Source organism: Coregonus lavaretus (genome assembly GCF_964263955.1).
Source record: "Coregonus lavaretus genome assembly, chromosome: 1".
In the NCBI taxonomy this organism is placed as follows: Eukaryota; Metazoa; Chordata; class Actinopteri; order Salmoniformes; family Salmonidae; genus Coregonus; species Coregonus lavaretus.
The window spans coordinates 43,872,089-43,883,944 of record NC_139988.1 but is presented as its reverse complement, the minus strand read 5'-3'; the positions used below and the strand labels follow the sequence as shown (position 1 = coordinate 43,883,944).

Sequence of the window (11,856 nt, the reverse complement as noted above, 5' to 3'; positions counted from 1 at the left end):
AAGTGTTTGATTAGATTTTAAAAACATTTGCATTGATGTCAGAGTGATTTAGAGGGACATCAGAGTGCTGAGTACCAGGCAGTTAGCAAGTTTGGTAGCCTACTAATGACCATCAGCAGCATCAGTGCTTGGAGAAGCCTAATTACAGTGACTAAACGGTCATGTGGAATTTGACTGCCTTCATGACTCGTGACCGCCAGTGTGGCGGTAATACGGTCACTGCAACAGCCCTAATAGTTAGTCAAGATAACATGTAAACAGCCTAACCAGCTCTGCTACGGCAAGTAAAATGGTCAGAGTGAGGTGTTCGCTCATTTGTGACCTGTTGACCATGGGAAAACTACTGCTTGCTATTGCACAGTGACCTTTTGGCCTTCAAGAAGGCAGATGTTCCCATACGTTTTTGTAAAAACGGTCCCACTCATTAAGTCAATGTGATTGGTTGATTCCACTGTCACTCCAAACTTTTGCCCTAATACAGTTGAATGGCAGATGCCCTTATCTAGCTTATCATGGCTTAGCCAATGGCTGACTAAGCTAGCTAGATTTATCTCCCCAGAGAACAGCAATGAAAAATCCTGATTGGATCTTTTTTCAATTCAGTGTTAACCCTTTCCATTCCAAAAAAAAAAAAAAATGAAGAGATTAAATCAGAACATCATCAAATATATATATATATATATATATATATATATATATATATATATATATATATATATGTATGTGTGTATCATTATTATTATAATATTATTATTATAATCATTATTTTATAAATCCTTAGCCCTTCTTTGAGGCGTAGAATGCCAATTGTCCCCCATTGTGTTTGGGTTAGTAATAATTTGTAGAGTGGCTCTATTTTTCCTCAGCATGCATTTTTTCACTATTCTGAATGTCTAAAGGATCCATATGTTGTTCTGAAATATGAACACAGAAATACTGGACATTTTGAACTCTTATTATGGTGGTGATTTGACAAAATTACAATCATGGTCTTGAATTAGACTCGCATTTTTCTGGTCTTGGTCTTGAATCGGTCTCACTTTAAATACTTATATAAATGTGATATAATGTAACAACATGTGGAAAAAGTCAAGGGGTCTGAATACTTTCCGAATGCACTGTATAATCAATTACTCTCAAGGAATAGGATATATAACTTTTCCATTATATAAAATTACATTATCACAATCGCTTGCTTGCCACAACGGGAACTAGCCACAACTGAACATGAGGGCCATTGTTGATTGGCAGGTGGAGGCGGGATCAGATCGGCACAACCAACAGGTTGCGGGGTGAGCCCAACATGCACACCCAACATCCACACCACATGAACACCAGAGTGTTTTTCACTGTCTTGGTGCACACGCTGCATGTGCTCAAGAGCAATTACGTGATGATATTGTACACAATTGTGCACCATTTTCAGGGACCCTTTTTGACTCTTGGGCACTGCTTTCATAACTACTAGCTAAAAGGTATACAAAACTACTAGCTAAAAAGTATACAGAAAATCTCTTTAACTGTATGGAGATTAGTTTGTGTAGGAGAGTAGGTAGAGAGGGAAATTAATAAATGAGGATAGTGGTTTGATATGCTGCTTTTCATGAAAGTCCTGAATCCTGCCTTTTATTGAATTTGGAGGCATTACATCTTTCAGGATGTCATAACGCCCGGTCGGAGTAGATAAACACGAGGAGAGTCAAAGATCAAAGGTACATGTCAAATAATAGGGTCACAATTCTTGGTTGTTTGAAAACCATAACTTTTTTGGACATTTACTTTTTGACAGAAACCAGAAAGTGGAGACAAAGAGTAGATATTGAATTGATACTGGAGTTAGAACACAGCGATATACAGCCAGTACATAGACCATGTGCATATCAAGTGATATGGGATAAGAACATCATGAAAACCACAGAATGACAATTGTCCTCAGAGGCAGGATATGATAAGTGTTTGTTCAGTCATAGGAACTGGCTGGAATAGTGAGATTCTTCTAACTCCTCCTTCTCCCTACCTCTAAATAGATTATTCTATTCTTTTACAGGCAGCTGGATGGAAAAGCAGACGGCCACACCAGAAACCATAACAGAACTTCATGCCTTTCTACACAGAGAACATTGCACCCTTCTTCACAGCCTGCCTGTATCTCATATCATGTGATAAATACATCTAAAGGTGAGAGTACACCCACATCATGGTGAATTTTGAAAAGCATGTGAGGGGGCATTTGATCTATATGTACAGGAAATTTGTAATCATTCAACATAAATACAATAAGAAACATAAAACTCGTAAAAGCTGAATTTTGGATAAGTCATTCATCCTTCAAATTCTAGGGCTAAATTATTTAAATGTGGATTCCTTCTGGCTCTGCAACAAGGCTTTGTACATGCCAACCATAATCCATATCCCTCAATGTAAATTGTTCAAATTAGCTATGTGGCCTGTTGTGATTATTTTCCGGTTTTTGACACGGTGTGGATGGCTTTGATCCACTCCTTCCTCTCCTCGGCTGTAGTCGCTTGGAAGAAATAGTGCGTCTCATCTGAAGTGATGATCTCAAAAAGATTCCCATCAACATCATACCTCTTGGCTGAGCCAAGAAACAATGAAGAAGAAAAAATGTTTGTCAAACAAGTTAAACGGGAATTGCTAATAGTAAACAGTACACTTCATAGTCCGAGGCCTAGATTCAATCAGACCGGGATAGCAGACACCCGCATAGTGGATGTTTTGGCGGTGTCAGAGGTGGAACTGGGTTGGAGCAGTCAAATCAGTGAGCAGCTGCTCTTGTGATAATGGTCACGAAGCCACACCCACCCCATTCACGAAGTTCAGAATGAGAACGTGTAGGCCATACAGAACTAATTACGCTCAAATTGAAAAATCATTAAACAAAATAATGAGGATTTCTACAATCCTAATCAAGGTGTAGATTATATGTCACATTCCAGTGTTTTCGAACTTGTAAACAAGGCTGCATGGGATTTCTGTTAATGCAACTCCGTGCAGCCAATGGCAATGTCAGCTTTAGGTATAATGCCTGGAGCCACTTGTGGATTTGACAGCTCTAACTCAGCTCCACCTCTGACACTGCCAAAACAACCACAATGCAGACATTGGCTAAAGCAGATCTGATTGAATCGAGCACAAAGTCACAGTGAGTACAGTTACATGCATACAATAATGCGATTATTGTGGGAGATTGTGTTCGGACATATAAAGTTTGTATGTGAAAACTACTTCTAAGATGCATACATTCAGTTGTTCCGAACTCACTTCACTCATGCTAAAGAGGAAGGCTCGCTTGGAAGATCAAATACACCACTGGAACACCGATTAAAGTGTTTACATGTACTAATAGTTTGAGATATAAAAAAAACAGGTGTTTTAATCGGCATATGCTTACTTCAATTTTGACCTTACGCCGATTAAGATAAGCAAAGTAAAGTGTTTACATGACTATTGCATGATCTGCCTACTGCCATAATCAGTGTAATATCGAATTATTACTGTGCACGTAAACATACTCAGTGAGTCAGTGTGGGACTTGGATCGGTGTATGTCCCCCCCCAGTAATTAACTGACCATCAGGAACAAACTCCACCGCTGTGATCACAGACCCTCGCAGGTGGATAGAGCCCAGAGGGTACTCATCACCCTACAGAGAGAGAGAGGGTGGGGAAGAAGAGAGAGGGTGGAGAAGGGAGAGAAAGAGGGATTGATGGCAAAGGGAGAGAGAGAAAAAATAACAGATTAGCTAGAGAGACAAAGACAGGAAGGAGTTGAATGAAAGACATTAGCCAAGAGCGAGGGAAAGATTGAGAAAGACAAATTTTTCATGTTATGTTCTTGAAAAATTATATTGAAATTGAAAATAATTTTGTGTCAGGTTCCAATCTGCTCTAATCCCTTACCTTGGTGGGGTCGTAATAGTGAATATAAGCAGGATCGTCCCGGAGGATGAACTTCCGCACGCTCCAGTTTTTCCTCCGATGACCCTGGGGTGAAAAAAAAGAGAGCATGAAAACAAAGCCTCATGGACACTTCTGTTTCTGATTACTACCAGTTGTGAAAACAGCACCGACCACAGATACGGTGCTTTGTGTGAGGAACTTTCACTTCCTCCTTCATCGCAAACATCCTTTTTATAGACTATCTATCACTTTACACAACTTCTGCCTGCAGATTGCCCCTTTAAGTATGGAATAAAGCATAATTCAGAACATCCCAACATATCAGATCAGGTAATAATCACAATAGTTATTCCATAGATATCCACTCAATGAGTGTTTACACAGTGTTTCCAGTCTAACCTGTTTGAGTAAGCAGCCCTGTTTTATGATGTTACCCCTGAACTCCTCCTTCACAATCACATCTTCATCACTGGAGTAGCCTTCACAGAAGAACCCACTGTCTGCCTGCAACACACCATACAAGGTAAAGAAACATTTGGATACAGGATTATGTCATCTCATCATATCATACTCACTTATAATACATTATAGCTTGTATGTATGTTTCTAACAACAGAAGTGTTCAAACATTTCCCAGTCTGTGTGGTCTTCTAGCAAAGGACCACCATATCTCCATATCTTCTAGCATATATGGAAGAATATATTGAGACTAGCAGCTACATTACCAACAACAACAATCAACCCATCCACTCACAAAGTAGTAGAGTGCATCCGGGTCATCGAGGACGGCAGACTCTGCCCCTCCCTCGACCGCCTCTTTGGACACGTCCCCTGCGGGCTGCAAGAAACCTTCATTCAGGAGTCCTGTAGCCAACATCAAAGCCTCAGGCCTGTTCCTGGCCTTGTCCTTAGAGATCAGCCAGTCCACCACCGTACCACCTGCAGAGACAGGAATAAAGAAGATAATCAAAAGTGGTATGATCTATCTCAATGAGACTCAATGAGACTCAATGACTCAAAACTACTCTCTTGAGTATGACCTGGATAAATACAAGTTAAATAAAATCCACTGTCACCTAAATCCTAATACATTTATGTGCTACTGTACCTGTGAAGCAGTGATTGTAGACTCTCTTCTGCTTCTCCAGCTTCAGCTCTTTGACACCATCCTCCTGGTCTCTCATTAGAATGTAAAGCTCACTGAGAAATGGCAGACAACAAAGTAGACAAGACTTTGAAAGTTATCAAATGACTTACAGTACGGGTCAGAATGAGAAGTTGTGTCCAAACTTTTGACTCTTAGTGTATACAGTGTGGGGAAAAAGTATTTGATCCCCTGCTGATTTTGTACGTTTGCCCACTGACAAAGAAATGATCAGTCTATAATTTTAATGGTAGGTTTATTTGAACAGTGAGAAACCAAAATAACAACAAAAAAATCCAGAGAAATGCATGTCAAAAATGTTATAAATTTATTTGCATTTTAACAAGGGAAATAAGTATTTGACCCCCTCTCAATCAGAAAGATTTCTGGCTCCCAGGTGTCTTTTATACAGGTAACGAGCTGAGATTAGGAGCACACTCTTAAAGGGAGTGCTCCTAATCTCAGCTTGTTACTTGTATAAAAGGGAGTGCTCCTAATCTCAGCTTGTTACTTGTATAAAAGACACCTGTCCACAGAAGCAATCAATCAATCAGATTCCAAACTCTCCACCATGGCCAAGACCAAAGAGCTCTCCAAGGATGTCAGGGACAAGATTGTAGACCTACACAAGGCTGGAATGGGCTACAAGACCATCGCCAAGCAGCTTGGTGAGAAGGTGACAACAGTTGTTGCGATTATACGCAAATGGAAGAAACACAAAATAACTGTCAATCTCCCTCTGCCTGGGGCTCCATGCAAGATCTCACCTCATGGAGTTGCAATGATCATGAGAACGGTGAGGAATCAGCCCAGAACTACACGGGAGGATATTGTCATTGATCTCAAGGCAGCTGGGACCATAGTCACCAAGAAAACAATTGGTAACACACTACGCCGTGAAGGACTGAAATCCTGCAGCGCCCGCAAGGTCCCCCTGCTCAAGAAAGCAAATATACAGGCCCGTCCGAAGTTTGCCAATGAACATCTGAATGATTCAGAGGAGGACTGAGTGAAAGTGTTGTGGTCAGATGAGACCAAAATGGAGCTCTTTGGCATCAACTCAACTCGCCGTGTTTGGAGGAGGAGGAATGCTGCCTATGACCCCAAGAACACCATCCCCACCGTCAAACATGGAGGTGGAAACATTATGCTTTGGGGGTGTTTTTCTGCTAAGGGGACAGGACAACTTCACTACATCAAAGGGATGATGGACGGGGCCATGTACCGTCAAATCTTGGGTGAGAACCTCCTTCCCTCAGCCAGGGCATTGAAAATGGGTTGTGGATGGGTATTCCAGCATGACAATGACCCAAAACACACGGCCAAGGCAACAAAGGAGTGGCTCAAGAAGAAGCACATTAATATCCTGGAGTGGCCTAGCCAGTCTCCAGACATTTTACATTTACATTTTAGTCATTTAGCAGACGCTTTTATCCAGAGCGACTTACAGTTAGTTAGTGCATACATTATTTATTTGTTCATACCCCCTGTGGGAATCGAACCCACAACCCTGGCGTTGCAAACGCCATGCTCTATCAACTGAGCTACATCCCTGCCGGCCATTCCCTCCCCTACCCTGGACGACGCTGGGCCAATTGTACGCCGCCCCATGGGGTCTCCCAGTCACGGCCAGCTACGACAGAGCCTGGATTCGAACCAGGATCTCTAGTGGCACAGCTAGCACTGCGATGCAGTGCCTTAGACCACTGCGCCACTCGGCAGACCTTAATCCCATAGAAAATCTGTGGAGGGAGCTGAAGGTTCGAGTTGCCAAACGTCAGCCTCGAAACCTTAATGACTTGGAGAAGATCTGAAAAGAGGAGTGGAACAAATCCCTCCTGAGATGTGTGCAAACCTGGTGGCCAACTACAAGAAACGTCTGACCTCTGTGATTGCCAACAAGGGTTTTGCCACCAAGTACTAAGTCAGGTTTTGCAGAGGGGTCAAATACTTATTTCCCTCATAAAAATGCAAATCAATTTATAACATTTTTGACATGCGTTTTTCTGGATTTTTGTTGTTGTTATTCTGTCTCTCACTGTTCAAATAAACCTACCATTAAAATTATAGACTGATAATTTCTTTGTCAGCGGGCAAACATACAAAATCAGAAGGGGATCAAATAATGAATTCCCTCACTGTATGATTATAGTTCCGAAGACCTATAGATAGCTCCTGTAAGAGTAGTTGTGGATTATAAAAAAAAAAAATGATTATAGGTGGCTTGTATGTCAGGTCATAGGTCCTACTTGAGGTTGACTGTATCAGGGAGGCGAATGGACCTCCTTGTGGACTTCCTGGTGAACTTTCTGTCCCCCTGCAAACAGGTGATGGCCCTCTTGATGTCTTTCACCCAGTAGTCTCTCTCCTCCAGGTGGGTGGCCTGGAAGTAATGGTCCTGGTTCTTGGCCGTTCTCAGCTTAAAAACCAACTGCAAGAGAATGGCAATGTTGCTTTACGTTGGGGGGGGGGGGGGGGGGGGGTCACTACAGTATTGATAGACACTTGCACTCCTATTTAGCAGTGAAAGGTGATGTGACTGTACCGTCCTCTTGCTGAAGTCCTGACAGGGGCTGGTCAGAACAGCTCCCTTCAGTGGGATCATTCCTTTGGGAGCGCTGTCTGTCTTTCTCTTGAAGAACTCCACCCCATCTTCAGACAACACCACCCACACCACCTTCCATGTGTTCAGCACTGTGCCCTGAAGAATAAAGGAGGAAATGTACATGTTGATGGAATTTGTAATCACATTGTAATTGCGTAGTCATTGAGTTGAGCTGTTTTTGTTATTACACAAGTTAATCTGTCCCTATACCACAGATATTCCACAACCGCTCAACTCTGTTACTACAATACAAATACAATGCAATTAGAACCATTTTAAAGTAGATTACATTGTTATTAGATAGGTATAAGATAAACATCATGTGAAGTGTTACCAAATTGACTTTCCTCCATATTGGCTTGCCTGGATGCTGGGCATGAAATGTATATAGCTAACATTAATAATGTATTAAGTATTTTAATGTGTTGCTTAATCAATCCTTACAAATAGGGAATATATTCAAGAGCAAAAAAAAAGGAAATACAAAAAGAAAACATTCACATTGGAAATCATCAATCCAATACTCAGTTTTGTGAAATGTTCTTGTTTCATCTTCATTTAACTTTGTTGATAACGGTTCACCATAGAGAGTAATGATGCAAAGCTATCACAGGCACTACCTATAGCGCTACTAATATGATCCAATGATACTGAACAACTGATAATGATTGGAATGCATAAGAATAGCACAGGCAAATTTTTATATGCAAAGAACAGTATAGTATGTGACATGACATAATCATCTTCTATTCAATAGATTAAATTATATAGATTAAGATTAATCCAGTGAGGTCATGGGTTATCTATCTTCATCTAACGCCAGACTAAGAGTCAGTCCGTTGTGATGGGACCCATCCTCTGAGTTAGTCATTTGTCAGGCCATGAGAAATACAAAGTGTGAAGACTATTTTCAGATAATGTGGTTTGTGGGGGAAACAGTTTGCTGCTAATTTCTCTCTAAACTGAGCTACTTTACATAAATACTACAGTACTTACTATAGAATTATGTAGTAAACTGTAGTGTACTGTAGAAAACTATACTACACACTGTAGTATTCCTCAATCATGTGTAGTACTTAATATAGAATTTTGTAGTATACTGTAGAATACTATAGTAAATACTACAGTATTATCCACAAAAAAACACTGTAGTAATACTACAAAAATGTCCGCAAAAACACTACATTCCACAAAAACATTACATTTTTTAACTATGGTAAATACTACAGTATTTAATTTTCATATATTCTGACCATTCCCCTCACCCATATCCGGATTTGTGCCACCCGTATGTGAGAAACCAGCATGCCATGTATATACCATATTGTGTTCCCTATGGTTATAGACAAGAGCAGAAGTGCTGAACTCTCCGTTCAGAACCCAGTTCGCCCTACCTACACGTTATGACATAATTGCTCTTTTAGTATTTCTCCAGTAGGTTTCCTCAAGGAGAAAGCCCCCGACTTCTATGTAAAAGATAATAAAACAAAAACACTTTAGTAAATACTACAGTAATGTCCCCAAAAACACTACAGTAAATACTACAGTATACTACAGTCTGCAAAAACACTACAGTAAATATTTAGAGCACTTGACTGACAACTTAAAATGTAAAAAGTCAAACATAGTGCCAGCTGACTTGATGTTACCAGCTCTTGTCAGCGTCTCCATCGATGGATCTTGTCCCTAACGTTCTCAAATGTGAGATAATCTATTGTCTAATAACTAAGCTGTCCACAGCACATCTACAGTATAAAATTATGGCCCTAATTAAACACAAATACCTATAGTAATCACGTTTTTTTGACAGGAACAATTTTTCCTCTATCACCCTTACCTTTTTGACCATGTATCCTTCTTTGATCTGTTTTGGCTCCATGTCCTCTGGCTGCTGGTGTCTATATCTGAGTGACTGATTAAGACACAGTCAGTCTCTTTTTCTATAGTAGTTTTAGGAGGAACACCCATCACCCTCACATACGACCTCCAGTATTGTGTGCTTCTGCTAGAGATAGGGGGAAGTTGAGTGGGGTGTGTCACAATGCTGGCGGCTTGCATGGCTTCCTCTTCCTACTCAGTGGCAGTAAAAAAGGAGGGCCACAGCTCATTCTCTCTTTGTTTGGACTTGGTCAAAGAGAGGATGCCTGTGTAACTGTTTGATACTGAACCTTGGTTGTCGTCAGGGGTTGGAACCGAAATAATTTCCAATAGTATTGTTCTCAACAGAACCATTATGTTTTTTGTTCCGTTCCACTGTTCCGACCAGCAAAATAAAGTTCTGAACTGGTTCAAACCCCCAAAAAGTAACGGTTTATATCGCTCCTTTCTGTTCCTTTTTAAACCTCTTAAACCATTTTTTACATTTAGCTCAACATTAAATTACTTCACCAATGCATAGAGCAGCTTGCTATGGAGCGGGCAAGCTATGTACATGCATTGGACAGACAAGTGTAGTGTTGGGTGCGATATGCTGGTTGACTTTTTCTGTCATGGCAACAAAAGAGGCTGTTCCGAATAAGCGGAATCATTTTTTACTGAAACAGCAGTCCAATCTCACGGTATGGTGGACCAGGAGTTTTCTTTAGGAATGTAGTGAAGTAAGAGTAAAAGTTGGCAAAAATATAAATAGTAAAGTAAAGTACAGATACCTAAAAAAAACAACTTAAGTAGTACTTTACACCACTGGATTTCATGCTGAATTCAAGTTAGTTGACAACTCAACCATGGGCGGTGTGTTCAATAGGGCGATATGGGCGACGCACTGCCAAACGGGAAAAGGAAGGGATTTTTTTTCTAATCAATTATATCACGGCAACAGTAGTTATCAGTGTTCATGTCTGATCTGCCAGCCACTAAATATCAAATCAGGCTAAAGTCGTGCTTCAAATGGCCCCGCCCGTTTTTGGGGCGATTTCAGTCAAGTTGAAAATCGCCCAGAAGTCTCTCATAGCCTGTCATGTAAAATCTATTTTTTTCAAATTTCAAAGCTTTCAATACATTCTCTATGGGTGTCTGTGGGCATGCACTTACGCGCTTTCGTCATACGTGACGTAACCATGAACGTAACTAAGACAATGGCGGCTAGCAGCGTCTCTGTTGTGACCTGCAGTGTGGCGTTATTTTATGGTTTTAATTTGTAGACTTAGTTTACAAACATTCTGCAAACATTCTGCTTTGAACTGATCTTTCGGTTTTGGACTGATCTTGTTGATCGTGTACATACCCGCTACGAACGGACTAAATAATGAAAACGCTGCAGGCAGCTGTAATCCCAATACAGCTGGGAGACTTGGCTGGATGACAGAGTCCCGGACAGAGAAGTGGAGCCGGCCACCTTCACCCTGGTCAGAGCGGACCGCGATCCTGGTAAGAGAGCGACTCTGTACCCCGACATTGAACTGCTTTCTGTGTCATTGCGACCTTACTATCAATTCAATTCAATTTAAGGGCTTTATTGGCATGGGAAACGTGTGTTAACATTGCCAAAGCAAGGGAAGTAGATAGTAAACAAAAGTGAAATAAACAATAAATATTAACAGTAAACATTACACTCAGAAGTTTCAAAAGAATAAAGACATTTCAAATGTCATATTATGTATATATACAGTGTTGTTACAATGTGCAAATAGTTAAAGTACAAATGGGAAAATAAATAAACATAAATATGGGTTGTATTTACAATGGTGTTTGTTCTTCACTGGTTGCCCTTTTCTTGTGGCAACAGGTCACAAATCTTGCAGCTGTGATGGCACACTGTGGTTTTTCACCCAGTAGATAAGGGAGTTTATCAAAATTGGGTTTGTTTTCGAATTCTTTGTGGATCGCTGTAATCTGAGGGAAATATGTGTCTCTAATATGATCATACATTTGGCAGGAGGTTAGGAAGTGCAGCTCAGTTTCCACCTCATTTTGTGGGCAGTGTGCACATAGCCTGTCTTCTCTTGAGAGCCAGGTCTGCCTACGGCGGCCTTTCTCAATAGCAAGGCTATGGTCACTGAGTCTGTACATAGTCAAAGCTTTCCTTAAGTTTGGGTCAGTCACAGTGGTCAGGTATTCTGCCACTGTGTACTCTCTGTTTAGGGCCAAATAGCATTCTAGTTTGCTCTGTTTTTTTGTTTGTTCTTTCCAATGTGTCAAGTAATTCTCTTTTTGTTTTCTCATGATTTGGTTGGGTCTAATTGTGTTGT

General features: G+C 40.7%; 1 protein-coding gene across 2 annotated transcripts; it reads right to left on the bottom strand.

The window, feature by feature from the left end:
• Positions 1–1,588: 1,588 nt before the first annotated feature.
• Positions 1,589–9,662, bottom strand: LOC311127105 (pleckstrin-like). 2 transcript variants are annotated; one of them, XM_084158868.1, is made up of 9 exons: positions 9,507–9,662; positions 7,610–7,765; positions 7,314–7,495; positions 5,029–5,120; positions 4,675–4,859; positions 4,320–4,424; positions 3,921–4,004; positions 3,592–3,664; positions 1,589–2,596 (listed from the first exon to the last, which is right to left on the bottom strand). In XM_084158868.1, the coding sequence occupies exons 1-9, from the start codon at positions 9,546–9,548 to the stop codon at positions 2,457–2,459; spliced, it is 1,059 nt and encodes a 352-aa protein (XP_084014994.1). In that variant the 5' UTR covers positions 9,549–9,662; the 3' UTR covers positions 1,589–2,456. The 2 variants fall into 2 exon arrangements, with proteins under 2 accessions (XP_084014994.1, XP_084014995.1); XM_084158869.1 differs by having other exon boundaries at positions 1,752–2,596; positions 3,534–3,664; positions 9,507–9,648.
• Between the last annotated feature and the right edge of the window lie 2,194 nt (positions 9,663–11,856).